The 19,722-nt window shown below is 48.8% G+C and overlaps 2 protein-coding genes across 4 annotated transcripts in view; one reads left to right on the top strand and one right to left on the bottom strand.

Annotated features, from left to right (window-relative positions):
• RAD54B (RAD54 homolog B) overlaps positions 1–1,482 on the bottom strand; it is a 75,286-nt gene extending 73,804 nt beyond the window's left edge. For both annotated transcript variants that reach the window (XM_064154700.1, XM_064154699.1), the window contains exon 1: positions 1,348–1,482. The gene's annotated coding sequence lies outside the window, so the exon portion shown is untranslated. The remainder of the gene's footprint in view (positions 1–1,347) is intronic.
• Positions 1,483–1,703: 221 nt separating this feature from the next.
• Positions 1,704–19,327, top strand: LOC135181471 (E3 ubiquitin-protein ligase NRDP1-like). Of its 2 annotated transcripts, none has more exons than XM_064154704.1 (6): positions 1,704–1,976; positions 4,478–4,703; positions 8,557–8,696; positions 9,550–9,712; positions 11,634–11,754; positions 13,561–19,327. In XM_064154704.1, the coding sequence occupies exons 2-6, from the start codon at positions 4,498–4,500 to the stop codon at positions 13,795–13,797; spliced, it is 867 nt and encodes a 288-aa protein (XP_064010774.1). In that variant the 5' UTR covers positions 1,704–1,976; positions 4,478–4,497; the 3' UTR covers positions 13,798–19,327. The 2 variants fall into 2 exon arrangements, with proteins under 2 accessions (XP_064010774.1, XP_064010775.1); XM_064154705.1 differs by having other exon boundaries at positions 8,557–8,663.
• The last annotated feature ends 395 nt before the right edge of the window (positions 19,328–19,722 follow it).

Genomic DNA, 19,722 nt, shown 5'->3' on the forward strand with positions numbered 1-19,722 from the left:
TGAAATAGATACACAGAAAACATATCAAAGTTGTACATGATCAACTCGAGGTCGTTGCACAAGGCTGTTACAGGCTTCCATTACTACTGGTACAAGCTTAGGCTGCTCTCTTGAGCATTACAAGAGATATCCCCGGCGCAGATGGTGAGGCTGAAGAGCTTTTGTAGGCAATTACAAGGTGAGACGCAGGTGCAAAAAGCGGTGTTAGTCACATTACACAGAGTATCACAGTGTCACAGTATCACACAGTATCACAGTGTCACAGTGTCACAGTATCACACAGTATCACAGTGTCACAGTGTCACAGTATCACCAAGGCTGGAAGAGACCTCACAGATCATCAAGTCCAACCCTTTACCACAGAGCTCAAGGCCAGACCATGGCACCAAGTGCCACGTCCAGTCCTGCCTTGAACAGCCCCAGGGACGGCGACTCCACCACCTCCCCGGGCAGCCCATTCCAGTGTCCAATGACTCTCTCAGGGAAGAACTTTCTCCTCACCTCCAGCCTAAATCTCCCCTGGCACAGCCTGAGGCTGTGTCCTCTTGTTCTGGTGCTGGCCACATGAGAGAAGAGAGCAACCTCCTCCTGGCCACAACCTCCCCTCAGGTAGTTGTAGACAGCAATAAGGTCTCCCCTGAGCCTCCTCTTCTCCAGGCTAACCAATCCCAGCTCCCTCAGCCTCTCCTCGTAGGGCTGTGCTCAAGGCCTCTCCCCAGCCTCGTCGCCCTTCTCTGGACACGCTCAAGCATCTCAATGTCCCTCCTAAACTGGGGGGCCCAGAACTGAACACAGCACTCAAGGTGTGGTCTAACCAGTGCAGAGTCCAGGGGCAGAATGACCTCCCTGCTCCTGCTGGCCACACCATTGCTGATGCAGGCCAGGATGCCACTGGCTCTCTGGGCCACCTGGGCACACTGCTGGCTCATGTTCAGGCAGGTATCAATCAGCACCCCCAGATCCCTCTCTGGCTGCTCTCAGCCACTCCGACCCCAGCCTGTATCTCTGCATGGGGTTGCTGTGGCCAAAGTGCAGCACCCTGCACTTGGAGCTATTGAACACCATCCCATTGGACTCTGCCCATCTGTGCAGGCGGTCAAGGTCCCGCTGCAGAGCCCTTCTGCCCTCCAACTCAGTCACATCTGCTCTCAGCTTGGTGTCACCTGCAAACTTGCTGTTACCCGGCCCACCCAGCCCCAGCCGCCCGATAAAGGCTGCGGAGAGAAGGAGACAGATCCATAGGGTGCCTCCCTAAGCCCAAACACAGGAGCTGCGGGCACCCAGCCGTTCCACCGCCCCCGCGAAGAGAGCCCAGCGGCCTTGACCCGCAAGCAGCGCTGCCCGTACCTCCGTCGCTGCCCCTGCCGCCGCCGCCGCCTCGGCACTCAACTGTCCCGCCGGCGGCTCCCGTCAGCCCGCTGGCCGCGCCGCGCATGCGCCGCCCGCCGGGGAGCCGCGCTTACGGGCGGGAGCGCGCCGGGGTGACGCGCACGGCGCACGCCCGCTCCGTGCCGCGGGGGGAGGCAGGGCGGTGCTCGGCGCCGGCGCGGCGGAGCGGCCGCACACAGCATGGCGGAGGGGCCCACCTGCCTTGCCTTGTGCCGCGCCGCCGTCAAGAGAGAGCGGCCGCAAAAGCCGCCTCGATTTCGCGACAGCCGCCGGCGGGAGCGGGGAGCGGTGAGCGGTGAGCGGGCCCTGCGGGAGCGGTGAGCGGGCCCTGCGGGAGCGGGGAGCGGTGAGCGAGCCCTGCGGGAGCCGTGAGCGGACCCTGCGGCCGCTGCGGGGCTGCTCCCGCGGCGGGGGCCGGTAGCGAGTCCGGCGCGGGTGGCCTGTGCGGAGCTGGGCTGTGCTGCGGGAAGCCTTGTGCGGGGGCTTTGGCGTTTGTCAGGGGTCGTTGGGCGTCGGCAGGCCTGGCGCTTGTATCTTCAGCAGCCCCTGCGCTGGACTCTTGGTGGCTGCGCCGTCCGGGCGAGAAGGTAACGCTAGGCGGCCTGATGTGTCTGCTCGGATGCGGTTGCTCGGCGTTACGGCTCCGGGTGTTTCCAGGGCAGTTTTGTTTGTTTGTTTCACAGAATCAGTCAGGGTTGGAAGGGACCACAAGGAGCAGCCAGTTCCAACCCCTCTGCCATGCCCAGGGACACCCTACCCTAGAGCAGGCTGCCCACAGCCCCATCCAGCCTGACCTTAAACTCTCCAGGGATGGGGCCTCAGCCACCTCCCTGGGCAACCCATTCCAGCCTCTCACCACTCATGCTGAAGAGCTTGCCCTCACGTTCAGCCTGAGCCTACCCATCTCCAGCTTTGCTCCATATTCTCCTAGTCCTGGCACTCCCTGATCCCGATACCCTGTTTCCCCATGGCTCAGAAATCGTCAGCCCTTCCTAAACACCTACCTCGGCATGGCCCAGAGGCCTTCTCCATAGCTGTGCAAAGTTCCTCCCCTGCAGAGCCTCTGAGCTCTTCAGTCCTTCGTCTTCCTTCTGTACAGCAGATTCCAGCCCTCCGAAGCCTCAGAGGTGGTCTGTGGGATGCACACCTGGTACCGCTGTGTGGTGGTGTGGTGCAGCAGGACAGCAAGTGGAAGCGTTAGGTTAAAGTACTAATTATCAAGTAGCTCTGCTTTCCTGGTACAAGTGTAGCTTTTAATTCTATGTCTCATACTGGTGGTCCTAGAAGGTTCAGTAACAGGCAGTAATCTTTTTAAGCCGTATTGTGTCAGTAGATTTAATTCTCTTCTCATCGGTCTTGCAAACAAAACTAAGGCTTCAAAAGACATCAAGACTGAGAGACCTGAGGCTGTTTAGTGTGTAAAAGGGAAGGCTGAGAGGGGATCTTAGGAATGTCTAAAAATACATGAGGAGTAGGTGTCAGGATGAAGGTGTTGGTCTCTTTTTGGTGGTGCCCAGTGATAGGACAAGGAACAACAGGTACAATCTGAAACACAGGAGGTTCCACCTCAGCACGGGGAGACACTTGTGCTTGGTGAGGGTGCCAGAGCCCTGGAACAGGCTGCCCAGAGAGGTTGTGGAGTCTCCTTCTCTGAAGACTTTCAAACCCCACCTGGATGCATTCCTGTATGACCTGCCCTAGGTGATCCTTCTCTGGCAGGGGGCTGGACTGGATGATCTCTGGAGGTCCCTATGGCAGCAGAGTATTCAGTTCTGTGATAAGGAGATAGTGATGATTACCTGCCACCTCCCATCCCCAGACCAGTCAGCTCTCATGTTGAACACTGGAATGGGCTGCCCAGGGATGTGGTAGAGTCGCCGTCCCTGGGGCACTTCAAGGCAAGGTTGGACGTGGCACTTGGTGCCATGGTCTAGCCTTGAGCTCTGTGGTAAAGGGTTGGACTTGATGATCTGTGAGGTCTCTTCCAACCCTGATGATACTGTGATACTGTGAACTGTACATTTTCCATTGGCTTGCTTTGGAAAACTCTGTTTTAATGGGCTGTTAGGACAGCATCTATTCAGCAGCTGGCTGCTTAGACGTTGGGCTTGGTCACTTAGGAAACACTACTGAGCCTTCCTCTTTCCAATTGTCCTCACAGGCATAATAAAACAGTGAAGAGAAACTGAAGGAAGGAAGGATTGCATCTTTTTACTGATCAGAAAGCTGTTTTCTGAAGTACATTGACAAACTACATACATATGTAGTAAAATCTCCAAAGATAGGATGTGTTTCAAACAGAAAACTGTTTTACTTGGAATGGGTAATAAGTTACCCATGGCACAGCAATGTGCCCTTGTGGCCAAGAAGGCCAGTGGGATCCTGGAGTGGATTAGGAAGAGTGTGTCCAGCAGATCAAGGGAGGTTCTCCTCCCTCTCTACTCTGCCCTGGTGAGACCTCATCTTGAATACTGTGCTCAGTTTTGGGCTCCCCAGTTGAAGAGGGACAGGGATCTGCTGGAGAGAGTCCAGTGGAGGGCTGTGAGGATGATGAGGAGACTGGAGGGCATGGCTGATGAGGAGAGGCTGAGACCAAAACCTTCATCCTGACACCCAGCCCTCAGATATTCCTAGACATTGATTAGGTCTTCTCTCAGCCTTCTCTTCTCCAGGCTGAACAGCCCCAGAGATCTCAGCCTTTCTTCACAGCAGGGATATTCCAGTCCCCTAATCATCCTCATAGCTCTCCATTGAATTCTCTCCAGCAGATCCTTGTCTCTCTTGAACTGGGAGCCCAAAACTGTACACAGTATTCCAGGTGTGGTGTCATCAGAGCAGAGACAGTAGTAGCTGTCTGCTAAAGTCTGCTTTCAAAGTTCAGAGGATCATCATTTTAGATCAAGACATCCTCAATTTCTCAGTTGAATCTTAAACTCCCCTAGGTATGTGGGGGCTTGCAGTCTCACCTCCCAGGTTCTTCCTTCACATGAAGGTCTCCCTATTTCTAGCATTGCTTCCAAGCCTTTTTGTGGATCTAGTGATAGAGCTCCAGGAGCAAGACTGCTTTATGTCTGTGTTGTTTCCACAGGCTGAAGGTGTGTGGAGAGCATGGGTTATGACATAGACCGGTTTGTTGGCTACGTTAACGAAGGGCTGTTGTGCTCCATCTGCCGCGATGTCTTAGAAGATCCCTTGCAGGCTCCTTGTGAACATGCTTTCTGTACTGCTTGCATACATGGGTGGCTTGTTCACCACAGCAACTGCCCTGAAGACAGACAGATGATTGATGTATCTCTGCTGCGACCTCTCTACAGGTACCCAGGAATCTTGCTGCATGTGGAAATTACGTGAATTGAGAGTTCCTCAGCCTTGCTTGCACAGCTTCATCCCTTGTCACTTACTGACAGGCAGGTCGACTTCACCCAGTATGACTGTGACAGAAACCCATCAACTGGATGAAGGCATTAACATTTTCTATTGTCACTAACTTTCAAGGTACTAAGATTTCAAACTGGAAAGAAGACTCAGTTTGTTCTCCATCTGGTGAATGTGGGGCAGGCTGTGGATGTAGTCTGCCTGGACTTCAGCAAGGCCTTTGACACCATCTGCCACAAGAAGCTCCTAGCCAATCTGGCAGCTCATGGCTTGGACAGATTCACTCTGTGCTGGGTCAAGAACTGGCTGGATGGCAGAGCCCAGAGAGTGGTGGTGAATGGTGCCACAGCCAGTTGGCAGCTGTCACTAGTGGTGTTTCCCCAAGGATCAGTGCTGGGCCCAGTCCTGTTCTACATCTTTATTGATGACCTGGACGAGAGGATTGAGTCCAGCATCAGTAAGTTTGCAGATGACACCAAGCTAGGAGCAGGTGTTGATCTGCTAGAGGGTAGGAGAGACCGGCAGGGAGACCTGGCCAGGCTGGATGGGTGGGCAGAGGCCAATGGGATGAGATTGAACAAGGCCAAGTGCAGGGTTCTGCACTTTGGCCACAACAACCCCAGGTAGCACTACAGGCTGGGGACAGAGTAGCTGGAAAGCAGCCAGGAGGAAAGGGACCTGGGGGTACTGGTAGATAGTAGCTGAAGATGAGAGCCAGCAGTGTGCCCAGGTGGCCAAGAGAGCCAATGGCATCCTGGCCTGCATCAGGAGCAGTGTGGCCAGCAGGACAAGGGAGGTTATTCTGCCCCTGTGCTCAGCACTGGTCAGACCACACCTTGAGTGCTGTGTCCAGCTCTGGGCTCCTCAATTCAAGAGAGATATTGAGGTGCTGGAAGGTGTCCAGAGAAGGGCAACAAAGCTGTGAGGGGCCTGGAACACAAGCTCTATGAGGAGAGGCTGAGGGAGCTGGGGGTGTGCAGCCTGCAGAAGAGGAGGCTCAGAGGTGGCCTCACTGCTGTCTACAACTACCTGAAGGGAGGCTGTAGCCAAGTGGGGTTGGTCTCTTCTCCCAGGCAACCACCAACAGAACAAGAGGACACAGTCTCAAGCTGTGCCAGGGTAGGTCTAGGCTGGATGTTAGGAGGAAGTTGTTGGCAGAGAGAGTGGAATGGGCTGCCCAGGGAGGTGGTGGAGGCACCGTCCCTGGAGATGTTCAAGCAAAGCCTGGCTGAGGCACTTAGTGCCATGGTCTGGTTGCCTGGCTAGGGCTGGGTGCTAGGTTGGACTGGATGATCTTGGAGGTCTCTTCCAACCTGGTTGATTCTATGATTTTTATACCTTGAATGCTGATCCTAGATACCTGTCTGGATATTCTTCTGAATGTCTTCTTCACATGTTTTGTTTTTAGAGAAAGCAGGCAAAACAGCTCTTGACAGCAGTTACTGAACATTCTCTGTCCTTTGGTTTTCTTTTCAGTCTTCCCTAGATACTAGAGTGGCATTTCTAATAAATATCTGGCTCAGGCCAATCCCAGGCACAAATCCAGTCAGGGTGCAGAGTGGGTTGAGAGCAGCTCTGAAGAAAAAGACCTGGGGGTGCTGGTTCCTGAGCAGCTCCCCAGGAGCCAGCACTGCCCTCATGCAGCCCTGAAGATAGGTGTGTGCTGGGCTGCAGCAAGAGGAGAGCAGAGAGAATTCAGGGCAGGAGAGCAGATTCTGCCCTTTTGCTCTACGGAGACCTCACCTCCAATACTTTGCCCAGTTCTGGTGTCTCCAGCATGAGAAGGACACAGAGCTGTTGGAGTCCAGAGGAGGCCTACAAGGATGATCCAAGGACCAGAGCCCCTCTGCTCTGAGGACAGACTGAGGGAGCTGGGGTTGTTCAGCCTAGAGAAGGCTCCTGGAGGACCTTAGAGCTGCCTTCCAGTATCCGAAGGGATCCTACAGGAAGGCTGGAGAGGACTTTTCCTAAGGGCATCTAGAGACAGGAATGTTTGAAGATGAGGGAGATCAGGGTTAGACTGAGTTTTAGGAAGTTTTTCATCATGAAGGTGATGAACTCTGGAACAGGCTGCCCAGGGAGGTTGTGAATGCCTCCTCCCTGGGAATGTTCAAAGACAGACTGGATGAGGCCTTGAGCAGCTGAGTCTAGTTGAGAGGTGTCAGTGCCCATGGTGGCAAAGTTGGAGCTCCCTTCCAACCTAAGCCATTCTATGCTAACTCCTGTAGATATGATCTAAACTTCTCACCTTCAAATTATTGTTAAAAAAGGTCCTTAGTCATGAGAGTATCTCTCTTGAGCCACCTTGTCCTATAAAGCAAGCTGTTCCCCACAAGTCTCTTCCATAACTGGTGGGGCAGTTGGCCTGTATGATGTACTGTCTTGCACAAGGGATCCTATAGATCATTCTATTCCTGCTGTTGCCAGCACATAGTTTCATCAGTGGACACTGCTTGCTGTTTAACCACTGCCTTGTCTAATCTTGCTCAGATGAACACTTACCTTGTCTTTAAAACCTTCAGCTGCAGATGTTAAATGAACTCCATTAGCACTCCCAGTGTTTTTGTCACTAATGGGATTTAGCTGTCTGCAGATTGGAAGTTTAGAGTAGTCAGAAGCCTAGGGTTTAATTCCTGGACTGCTTTGCCTGTACTCAGCTGTGGTCAGTTTAGAATCACAAAAGTGAAATGATGAATGAGTAGCCCTAGTGTGTGTTATTGGTAATGTAAAAGGGCATGGTTAAAAATGCATTCAAAAAGGAAGATTTCACTTCCACATTTAATTTGGGAGACTGAATTTTCCATTAATCTTGTTCCTTTGTAAGCCTGGTGCTTTCAGGTATGGTCAGGTGAACTCTAAAAATCACTAGATTAAGCTGGTTAGTCACAGAGTGGTTATTATTGTTCTCACAATATCAATTGTATTATTATTTATAATAATACCAATATAATCATGTTAATATTTTTGTTATTAATATGATAAACTGGTGATTCATAACTTTTCCTGCTAGAGGTTAGAATTTTGCTTGCTTCTCTCAAAAGATGATTAAGACTGCAAAATCTCCTGCTGAGGACAGGCTGAGGGAGCTGGGGCTTGGAGCAGAGGAGCCTGAGGTCTGCCCTCATTCATGTTGGTAAGGATGTACAGGGCAGTGTCAGGAGGACAGAGCCAGGCTTTGCTCAGGGATGTCCAGTGATAGAACAAGGGGCATTGGGTGCAAGCTGAAGCAGAGGAGATGCCATGGGGACAGAAAGGAAAAGTTTTTTTCCCTGTGAGGGTGCCAGAGCCCTGGAGCAGGCTGCCCAGAGAGGCTGTGGAGTCTGCTTCTCTGAAGGCATTCAAAACCTGCCTGGATGTGTGTCTGTGTGACCTGCCCTAGGTGCTCCTGCTGTGTCAGGGGATTGGACTGGACAATCAGACACAGTCTCAAGTTGTGCCAGGGAAAGTATAGGCTGGATGTTAGGAGGAAGTTCTTCACAGAGAGAGTGATTTGCATTGGAATGGGCTGCCCAGGGAGGTGGTGGAGTCACCATCCCTGGAGGTGTTCAAGCAAAGCCTGGATGAGGCACTTAGTGCCATGGTCTGGTTGACTGGATAGGGCTAGGGGATAGGTTGGAATGGATGACCTTGGAGGTCTCTTCCAACCTGGTTGATTCTATGATAATATAATGTAATGTAACCCCCAACATTCTGTGATTCTGTGACAATCTGAAATCAGAAATTCTTAAGTGAAGTTCCCAGGCTTAAACATGTATTAATTAGTTTTGTGGGGTTGTTTTTTTTTGCCCATAGGTATATGAAAAACGACCTGAACCGTCTGCAGCTGCATTGCAAAAACAGAGAGTACGGCTGTGAAATGGTTTGTTCTCTGGAGTCTATAGACAGGCATGAAAGGGAGTGTGAGTACAGTCAGATACCTTGCTCCAATGCTGGTGAGTAGCATGCAAAGAAGCTGAGTCTTTGACGTTCAGAAAACTCCTGTTTGTCATCTTTCTGCCAACAGCATGGCAATAACAGCAGTTGTTTTCAAACACAAACCTCTCTCTGCAGCACTGGTTTCTAAACAGAATGTGTTGCTGATGTGTGGCAATTTCCTACCCAAGAGCTAACCAACATAAATGAATGTGATGGATTTCAAATGCATGGAAATGGAGCAGTGCATTTGTTTGCCTTTCTGTCAGCTTACGAGATTGCCTTTCAGCTTTAACTGCTTGTTTTGGTGTTTCAGTCAATGCACTAACACCTCCAGAACACTTAAGGAGCCAAACTGATTTCTAAAGCAGCTGGTTGGATGGCTCATATGGAATCATAGAACGGGTTGGGTTGGAGGGGACCTCCAAAGCTCATCTAGTCCAACCCCACTGCAGTGAGCAGGGGATATCCTTTACTAGATCAGGTTGCTCAGAGCCCTGAGGAGCCTAACCTTGAGTAACTCCAGGGGTGGACCTCAACTACTTCCCAGGGCAACCTGTTGCTTTGTTCCACCACCCTCATGGTGCAGAACTTGTTCCTAACATCCCATCTAAACCTGCTCTTCTTTAGTTTGAAACTATTGCCTCCTGTTATGTCACTGCAGTCCCTCTGAAGCCTTCTTATAGCCCCCTTCAGGTACTAGCAAGCCCTCTTGGGTCTACTGTAATGAAATCGCTTTTCTCACTGCTTTTACAGACTGGCAGTTGCTTCACTCAGGATATTGCAGCTTGCTCAAAGGGCTTTTGTATGGAATTAATTAAAGCACTTTTGTTAGCTGCACAGACCTGGCTTACCTTGCTGTTCTCTCTTCAGGCTGCACAGTCCACATCGAGCGGCGTAACCTGGACAGACACCTGGCAGTATGCGAGTACCGGAGCCGCGAGTGCCCCAACGGCTGCGGTTACACCATCCTCAGCGCAGAGGACACGCAGCACAACTGTGTGGCAGAGCTGAGGACTGAGCTGGAGCTGCTTCGGTACACACCTTCTGTTTCTTTGACCTTTGTTGTAGCCTGGGCCTAAAATCGATGCAGAAAGTGCTTGGAATGCTAGCAGTGGGTTCTGGTATGTGTCAAGTACCCTGTTAACGACTTGATGCTGATGGGCCAGACTATTATTATGTGCCAGCAGAGACTTTACCTTCTTACTCGTTTGATTCTTTACCGACTATTCTTTTGCCCCAGAGTCTTTCCTCCTCCTGCCCCAGAGGCTTCTACGAAGAATTTATCCTTTCCTCTCTAATCTGCAAGCAAGTAGCCTTTTACAAGTCTATTGAATTCTTTTTCTTTGATTCAGTGGGGGAAATCCTCCATTTTCCAGGTCTTTCTTGGGTAACAGTGACAGTGAAACTAAAGCCTTCTACCAGCAGTCAAAAAGAGAGGATAGTGTAGGTACATCTAGGAGTATTTCTGTTCAATCTAGCACTCCCTGGGTGTTAAATTTTAGCCAGCTAATGTAAAACCTCTTTTGACTGCTTCTTGAACTTCATTCCTTTCTTCTTTACAACTGCAAGTATTCTAGAAATAAGTTCCTCCTTTCAAGCACAAACAACAGGGACTTTGCAAGCCAACCTCTTCCCTGCTCACAAAGAAGTAAGGCCCAAGCATTAACAGCAGTCTGAATGGAGGAACAACAGTAATAGTCCTGCTTGGAAGCATTCAACATCCAGTCTGCCACTTCAGATTATTTCTGATTAGTTTTTGTCCAAGTTACTGTAAATCTTGTTTGCAGTTGAACAAAGCTGTGAGCTGATTAGATTCAATGGCAAATTCCTTAAGAAAACTGGGTTGAAGCTTGCAATTTCATTTCTCTGTTGGCCTCTTACAGACCCAAAGTCACATTGGATAATAGTTGTGTTTCATTTACATTTTTGCAGATCCAGAAGATGAAAAAAAATCTTTACTTATTTTTGCAGGCACTGACTAAAAAGATTCAACCTCTGAGCATCTAAATTCTCAACTCAAAGTCACCTTATGTAATAATGGTATTTAGTTTATGTTGTTACAAAGCCAGAAGATAAAAATCTCTGATTACTTTGCTAGGCACAGACTGAAAGATTGAACCTCTGAGCATCTAATTTTCAGTTTCTGTTAAAACCCTGGCAGATAAGTAAGAGTTGGTGACTATGTCTCTTCTTACCTCTGCTTCCCCTTACATGTTTCTGTAGCTTTCCCTTTCCATGATATTCCAGAATACTATTTTTATTATCTTCTTGTTGTCATCATTATTTTCCCATACTCCTCCCCATTTCTGCTTTTAATTCACTGTCTGAGTCTCGTGTTTCTGAGCATTGCTGTGAAGTCAGGCTCAAATCTGGTTGAAGTGCATCAGGACAGAAAGGATTCTCTTGCATGGTTTCTGAAGTCAGGCTCAAATCTGCTTCAAATGCATCAAGACAGAAAGGATTCTCCTGCCTGGTTTCTGAAGTCAGGCTCAAATCTGCTTCAAATGCATCAAGACAGAAAGGATTCTCCTGCCTGGTTTCTGAACTCAGGCTCAAATCTGCTTCAAATGCATCAAGACAGAAAGGATTCTCCTGCCTGGTTTCTGAACTCAGGCTCAAATCTGGTTCAAATGCATCAAGACAGAAAGGATTCTCCTGCCTGGTGTCTGAACGCAGCCTGAAATCTGCTTCAAATGCATGAAGACAGGAAGGATTCTCCTGCATAGTTTCTGAAGTCAGGCTCAAATCTGCTTCAAATGCATCAAGACAGAAAGAATTCTCCTGCCTGGTTTCAGAACTCAGATGTAGAGCGGTGTCCTGTAGAGTAGAGTGGGAAGCAGATCAGGCTGTTTGCTGCTAAAAGGCTTTCTGGAATTTGAAAATCTCTCTCTTTTTTTTTTTGTTTTTTTGTTTTTGTGCTTACAAGACTTAATGAGGATAAATAAACTTTCTAGGTCAGAAATGATCTGCAGAGTGGAAGAGGCAAAGCATGAGATGGAGTCAAGGTTAGATTCACAGAGAAGACACATGGTCCAAAAAGAGAGTATTTTGCAAAATGAAATTGAGGAGCTAAAGGTAAATTTGATGATTGTGTTTTCTTTACTTCCTCTCCTAGAGGCCCATCTTCTGACTTTTCCCAGCAGAAGTCCCTGATTTTGTAGGGATAATCTCATAGAGATGAGAATTACCTTAAACACGGGAAGCAAAGCAAACGTTAGCACCTGGTTTTGGCAGGCTGGGTGCTGTACTCGGGTGGTTTATCTCCTTCAGATTCATTTGGAGCAGGGTACCCCCTGTAGAAGGGCTGCACTGCTTGCTGCATGCTTAACCTGTCAGCAGGTCAGTCTGCAACTCGTTTCCAGTGTCTAAACATAAGGCATGCATCACAACTCAGATGTAACCTAATATCCAGCTCCCTTTCTAGTGTTGTCCACAGGGACTCAGTCCAGTGCTGGCACAGAGCCCTGCTGCAGGCTTACACTGTGCTTCCTCTCTGCTCAGAAGGTTGGAAGGTTGTGCTGTAAACTTAAAGTAACAAGCAAAGCTTTTAACTTTGCAGTCAACCAGTTCCCATTACAGCACAGAACAAAGATCTTTAAGCACCAAAGCAATGAATAAGCCTTATAGCTTACATGTTTTTCAGGGTTACTCTGCTCCTGGCTTGGGGTTTGCCCAACCCTTGCATTAATGTCTTCAATTAAGACATTGAGGTCCTGGAGTGTGTCCAGAGAAGAGCAGCAAGGCTGGTGAGGAACGTGGAGGGTATCCTACAAGGAGCAGCTGACAGGGCTGGGGTTGTTTAGTCTGGAGAAGAGAAGGCTTTCCACCTGATAGGTTATTAGAGTAAGGCTGATGTTGGTCTCTTCTCCCAGGTAACCAGTAACAGGATGAGAGCAAATGGGTTTAGGTTGTGCCAAAGCAGGTTTGGATTGGACATTAGGAAAAATGTGTTTACTGAGAGAATTGTGAGGAGTTGAAACAGGCTGCTCAGGGAGACTCTGCACTTTGGCCACAAAAACCCCATGCAGCGCTACAGGCTGGGGACAGAGTGGCTGGAGAGCAGCCAGGCAGAGAGGGACCTGGAGGTACTGGTTGACAGCTGAATATGAGCCAGCAGTGTGCCCAGGTAGCTAACAGGGCCAATGGCATCCTGGCCTGTGTCAGGGACAGTGTGGCCAGCAGGACCAAGGAAGTCCTTCTGCCCTTGTACTCAGCACTGGTTAGGCCACACTTCGAGTACTGTGTCCAGTTCTGCGCCCCTCAATTTAAGAAAGATGTTAAGGTGCTCAAATGTGTCCAGAGAAGGGCAGCAAGGCTGGTGAGGGGGCTGGAGCACAGCCCTGTGAGGAGAGGCTGAGGGAGCTGGGAGTGTCCAGTCTGGAGAAGAGGAGGCTCAGGGGAGACCTTACTGCTCTCTGCACGTACCTGAAAGGAGGCTATAGCCAGGTGGGGTTGGGCTCTTCTCCCAGGCAACCAGGGACAGAACAAGAGGACACAGCCTTAAGCTGCGCCAGGTCAGGTTCAGGCTGCATGTTAGGAAGAAGCTCTTCACAGCAAGAGTGACTGGCATTGGATTGGGCTGCCCGGGGGTGGAGTTCCTGTCCCTGGAGGTGTTTAAGAGGAGGCTGGATGAAGCACTTAGTGCCATGGTCTAGTTAATTAGAAGGTGTTAGGTGTCAGGTTGGACTCTATGATCTCAAAGGCCTTTTCCAACCTGGTTAATTCTCTGATTCTGTGGTGGAGTTGTCCTCCCTGGAGGAGTTCAAGAAGGGTGTAGATGTAGTGCTTCAGAATACAGTTTAGTGGTCATGGCAGCTGGGTTGATTGGACTCGAGGGTCTTCCTAGGAGCTTTAACGACTGAGCCTGCGTTTGCCTTCCAGAGCCAGATGTCACGAATGATGTCGGACGTGCGCTCTCTGATGGCTGCAGAGAGACAGCACCGCCAGGAGCTGGAGCAGGCCGAGCTGGAGAAACGGGAGCTGATGGAGCTGCTGAGGGGGTTGCAGAAGGACTGTCGAGGAACTACCACAGAAGGAAGCAGGAAGCTAACCAATTTCCGCCCTCTGACGCGGCTGGAGAGCGTGAAACGAAAGCCTAGGGAAGTCACAGTTATCTAAAGAGAAGTAAGCTCAAGGAGCAGTCTGTTCCCATTTCTCTCACCACCTGGCAAACTTTTCTACTTGGTAAACTTTGCATCATTTCTGATTTCCTTCCTTTTGGTTGGGTTTGGTTTTTTTTAAATCTAGATTTCCACTTTGTCTCCTTTCATGGCATGAAAAGAAACAGGAGAATTTTCTCCTGGGGAACACAGGGCATTAGAACCAGTGACTGGTAAATAACACTTTGAGCTATTTTTGTCATGATAAGGGGGAAGGAGACTTTGATTTGTTATCTCTGCAGGGAATTATTTACAGGAGTCTTTCAAACCAGAGCCTTTTAAAGAGAAAGATACTTAAAGGGTGTTTCTCTCCTGGTCTTTTATAGTTCGTTTAAGTCTGGTTCATGCTTATAAGTGAAGTGGAAAGAAAATGTGAGCATCAGTAATAATAATTAAGTAGTAATTTTAGGAAGCAAGTGATAGAATTAGTAAGTCAGTAATAGAAATGAAATAGGTTGTGTTTGTTTAGAGTCTGTTTCAAAGGTGGAAAGAAAGCACTTTAAATTGTATTGCTACTGCTCTACAACAGCTTCAGGTGAGACTGACTTTTACTTCAGAGCTTCTCTAATTTCCTAGGCTAATACACACTTTAAAGGCTAATAGCAAAGCCCAAGGCCACGTCACCTAAAAAAAAACCTTTTGAAACAGATGTGTGAGCAACTTGGAGCTTGTAGGGGGGGTTCCACATTTATTTAAAGCTTTTATCTGTGAAAGAACAGCTGTTTCTGGAGGCTCCTTTAAGCCTAAGAGCAACCCACTTGGCACTCAGCAGCTTTAAAGCATAACTCAATTCCTAGAGTGTCCTTCATTTTCTTTTGGCAGGTCGAGGGCTACTTGAACACTGATGCCCACAACTAGACAGATGTTTGTGCAGTCACTTGGACTTCATAAAATGATAGAATGGATTGGGTTGGAAGGGATCTCCAAAGGTTGGCTAGTCCAAGGCCCCTGCAGTGGGCAGGGACATCAGACATCTTTATTAGTGCTCAAGTGTGCAGTTGTGTCAGAGCTGGGATTTTTTTAACAGATTCACAAGTAGCCCTTCAGGACTGCATGAGAAATCTCTGCAGCTCAAAACCTTATTACTAAACCTCTCCCACAGCCTCTTCATGTTGGTCTCAGTGGTATCACTAAGCCATATTCTGTCTGTTGCAGCTCTTCAGTGGAGTAACCAGGCAAGAACCTTGGCCTCCTGTTTACTGAACGTGCTAAATCAGTTTTGAACTTTCAGGTGCAACAATCTGAATAAGCTAATTTTGTAGTTTAGAAAGCAAATACATTCCTGTGCTTGCCTTGGCACCCAGAGCAATGCTTCCTGGCTAACAGCATAACCAAAGACAGGCAGCAGCCTTCTGCAGCAGGTGCACTACGCAATGGAGATCTGCAGCCAGAGCTGCCTTAATTGCTGGCATTAATAAATCCTCCTAACTCTCTGACTTCTGCAGTACTGATTTCACAGTACTGAAGCAGATGTGCACATGTTCAGGTCTTGTTTGTTGAAAAAATGATAGAAATAACCCTTCTGTAAAAGTTTTGGGGTTCTGAAAGAAAACAATCTTAGAGAAAGCTGTGTCCAAACATTTCCTTGCTTTCAGTCCTTGTATTTGAGAGTAAGTCACAACCATCGATGGTGTTCAGGTCACTGCAGCAGTCTCACCAGCTCAAAACATAGCACAGCTCTGGAGCAGCCATATTTAACAATCTCTACCTGTGAAACACAGCTCTTAACAGCAGCTGGCAGAAGCAAGGGGGTTTTTGTTCCTCCTTTCAAGTAGACTGGCAATCCTTTTTATAAAGGCTAAGGATCCAGATGTTGTAGTGGGCCTGGTGCAAATGAAGACATTCACTTGCAAATGCTGCTTCCCTAGAAGCAGGGGCTCCTTACAGCTTAGGCTTATGTGAGAGACACTGCTGGAAGTGCATGGTGGAGGGCCCCAGCACTGAATTCCTGCTGTTAGCATCCTCTTAACTAAAGCACACTGGAATCAATTCCATTTCCTCCCAAGTGGAGCTGTAATTTGGTTCACACTAACCACTCACATCCATCAGCGTGCACATTAAAGCTGGAGGTAGAAGGTAGCAATGCTTTGTGTTCTCAGTAGGCTGCTGGTGTCTGTGGGACTCCATTGCAGCATTCACTCTCCTTTTGAAGCTTCTTGGCAACACCAGATTTCATGTTCTTGGAATCAGTCGGTGCTTCTCTGTGTGCTCTAACTGTATGCTTCTGTGATGTGATTTTTATCTACGTTGCTTAATGCATCAGGAAGAAAATGACTTCAAAATTCTGGAGATGCCAGCTGGGCTGGATCACCTTCCCCAGGCTGCAGGGCAGTGATGGTCACCCAACCTTTTAAAAGCAAGTTACTAGCTCTCTGCTTTCTCTGCATTTGTTTTAGGAATTCCAACCACTTATAACTAAATTCCCTCCAGTAGAGGAAGGTAGTGGTTAATATTTACTTAGCACTTGGTCTGCTGTCTGTCCTCTAAGTGACAAACATGAAACTGGGTGAGAAGAGACGTTCTGAGTGGTAAGGAGGGACTTTCTGCTGTGCAATCTGTGCAGCTTCTGGTCACCAGCTCTGGAGAGTTTGAACTTTCCAGTGTGGAAATTCATAGATTCATAGAATGCTTTGGGTTGGAAGGGACCTTCAGGATCATCCAGTTCCAACCCCCCTGCTATGGCAGCGACACCTTCCACTAGCCCAGGCTGCTCAAGGCCTCATCCAGCCTGGCCTTGAACACCTCCATCCATGACCTCCCTGGGCAACCTGTTCCAGTCTCACCACCCTCACTCTAAACAATTTCTTCCTAATCTGCACTCTAAACCTGTCCCACTCAAGCTTCAATCCATTCCCTCTTGTCCTATCACTGCATGCCCTTCTGAAAAGTCCCTTCCTGGCTTCCTTGTAGCCCTGACCTTCAGGTACTGGAAGGCTGCTCTAAGGTCTCCCCGGAGCCTTCAGGCTGAACAGCCCAAACTCTCCCAGCCTGTCCCTACAGTGGAGGTTCTCCAGCCTCTGATCATCTTTGTGGCCCCCTCTGAACCTGCTCCAGCAGCTCCCTCTTGTGCTGGAAGCACTAGAACTAGAGGTAGTGCTGCAGGTGTGGTCTCGGCAGAGGGAAACAATTCCCTCCCTGTGCTTCTGGTCTCCCTCCTCTGGATGCAGCCAGCACACAGCTGCCTGCTGGGCTGCCATTGACCAGTGCTGCCTCATGGGGAGTTTGTCACCAACTGACACCCCAAGTCTTTTTCCTCCACACTGCTCTTGAGCCATTCCTTGCCTAGCCTGGGTTTGTGGCAACGCTTTGGTACACCTGCTGCTGAATGACCTTGTCAGCTCAGGCTTCCTTTAGCAGCCAAGCACTTGCAGAGGTGTTTTAAATGGACACACAGAGCAACTAACAGCATCAGAGCCCTCCAGGTACGTTAGGATGAATCCCATTCCTCTGTGCTGATGACTGTTCTGCACTGAAGGTTTTCCTCTGGGAATGAACCACTCACAAGGTGGTGTGTGCTGAAGTATGGTTCTCATGTTACCTGGCTTACAATTAACTAGGCTGAAACTGAATAGCTCCTTATCTTCTTATTTTATCTACTCCTAGATTTTCCAGGCTCGTGGATTACTCAGCTCTTAACAGCAGCTGGCAGAAGCAAGTTTTTTTTTACCTCCTTTCAAGTAGTCTGTCAATCCTGCTTAGGAAAACTGAGGATCCAGATGTTGTAGTAGACTTGGTGTAAGTGAAGGCATTCACTTGCAAGCACAGGGTCTTCTTAGGGCTTAGGCTTGTGTGAGAGCCACTGCTGGATGTGCATGATAGAGGGCTCCAGCACTGAATTCCTGCTGCTAGCATTCTCTTATCTAAACCACACTGGAATCAGTTCCATTTCCTCCCAAGTGAAGCTGTGCTGACAACAAGCTGAACTGTAACTCAAGTGGTCCAGTAACCATGCACACAGTTGTGGTACTCTTAGTTGCTTCTGTTACCACTTTGGAGACAGAAGAAGGCAGCAGTCTGGGGAGCAATGTGAAGCTGAGAGAGGAAGGTGCAAGTGCAGTCTGCCTTCCCTCAGCCCAAGAGCAGCAAGGCAGATGCACCAGCCTGTGCCAGCAGCTAACTGACCCACTCTGAACTGCTAGCTGGTGGCACTGGAGTTAATGGAGCATTAGCATTAGAAGGAGATTAAATCCTTGTGCACAAGATGTAATCATCATAGGCTTGGAAGAGTCACAAAAAACCTTGAAGAGAGCAAGCTGCTAAGACTACAGGGTATTAGGAGGTGCTGAGAAAATCCTTATCCTAGGTGAAATTGGGCGGGAAAGAATAAGGATTCTTTAATAAGAATGCTAAGTTTTCATTAATAAGATGCTAAGTTTGTCTCTGAAGGCAAATCAATTTCTTCATGCTGCAGGACCAAGAGGCCAGTTACAAACACAGGTAAGCTGTTTCCCTTGCAGACTTCTTCACTTGAGAGGTCAAGTTGAAGATAAACCATTTGTTTCCTCTGTTTTCCTTCAGCATTAAAGCTGCATTCCCTGCTCTCCTGCACTCCCCCTAGAGTAACAAATGGTCAGTCTTGCTGCTCAGGTTCCTTCACTTGGAGCAGGAACAATCATTTTGGAAAGAGCTTCCAGCAGGCTTAGATCCGAGTTTCAACACAAGGTGTGGAACTGAGAACTATGCATCTGAGTCAGGCGCAGGAGGGGCAAGGAAGAATGTTGGTGGACAACCTAATGAGGGGGACAGGCTGTAGTTAGGATAAATCTACTACTGGAACAGCAGTCTCACAGGAGAGAAATGAATTGAGCAGCAGACATACAAGAGCTACTCACCAGCACAGAAAGGAGTTGAAAGACAGGCAAGCAGAACACCCAGCAGAGTGAAGCACTTGGCCAAAAGCAGTTTGGTCTCTCTTGTTCTTAGGTGTTTTAATGAATTTCAGTCACAGAATGGCTCAGGTTGGAAGGGACCTCAGAGATCATCTACCCCAACCCTCCTGCCACAGGCAGGGACACCTCTCAATTAGACCTGGTTGCCTATCCCAGGTGGCAAAGCTTTCTTTTATAAAGGGGTAGCCTTGCAAATTTCCCTTTCCACCAGCTGCCCTCTGGGATGTTTCTGGCATGGTGCTTTTCAGCAGCCCTTTTCCTCAGCAGTGCTAGGGAGGGAGCAGTACTGGCCTTGCCTTTCTCCTGTCCTGCTTGCCAGCTGAAACAGGGTAGGTCAGAGAGATCACACCACATAGATAGATGCCTTTTATAAGGACCTACAATTCTATGCAACTTTCTATTAACAAATAAACATTGAACTTGTCTTCCAGCATTGTGGTTCACTGCCAATTTTCTACCTTTATATACAGTAGAAGGACAAAAAACACTGCTTAACAGATCTTAACCTGTAGTCTGGAAAAGAAACAGTAACAGTTTGTACCACGTTGAAGTACACTTTGTATAAAAGTTCAACTAATAAAGGGTCTACACCATAATTAATGAAGTTTGGTTCAGTTGTTTTTCTGTTACAGAAGCCTGAGTGCCCTCTTGAGCAGGTCAAGTAGCAAAATGTAGCTGTGCTGGCTGCCATGGAAGCCATGGATTAGCTGCAGGAGGGTGTCAGTGCGCTGCAGCAGGTCAGGTTGGTTTTGCTGTACGTGGAGTAGAGAGCAGTGAACAAGGCAGGGGTTCAGCCCCTTCTCTAGGATTGTTCTCCTGCCTCAGGGGGAAGTTTCTCAGTGGGATGAGCAGAGAGCCTGCAAAAGCCTGAAGCTCCTGCACCGTGAGAACATGACAGCTCCAGTCCTGCAGGGACAGCAGGCAAGAATCAGAGAATGGGTTGGGTTGGAAAGAACTCCAAAGGTCATCTAGTCCAACACCCCTGCAGTCAGCAG

This window comes from Pogoniulus pusillus, chromosome 14 (genome assembly GCF_015220805.1).
Source record: "Pogoniulus pusillus isolate bPogPus1 chromosome 14, bPogPus1.pri, whole genome shotgun sequence".
NCBI classification, from domain to species: Eukaryota; Metazoa; Chordata; class Aves; order Piciformes; family Lybiidae; genus Pogoniulus; species Pogoniulus pusillus.

Coding starts and splice junctions, on each gene's coding strand:
- LOC135181471 (XM_064154704.1), top strand. CDS start 4,498: ATGGGTTATGACATAGACCGGTTTGTTGGCTACGTTAACGAAGGGCTG. Junction 8,697..9,549: donor GATACCTTGCTCCAATGCTG/GTGAGTAGCATG, acceptor TTCTCTCTTCAG/GCTGCACAGTCCACATCGAG. Junction 9,713..11,633: donor ACTGAGCTGGAGCTGCTTCG/GTACACACCTTC, acceptor TAAACTTTCTAG/GTCAGAAATGATCTGCAGAG.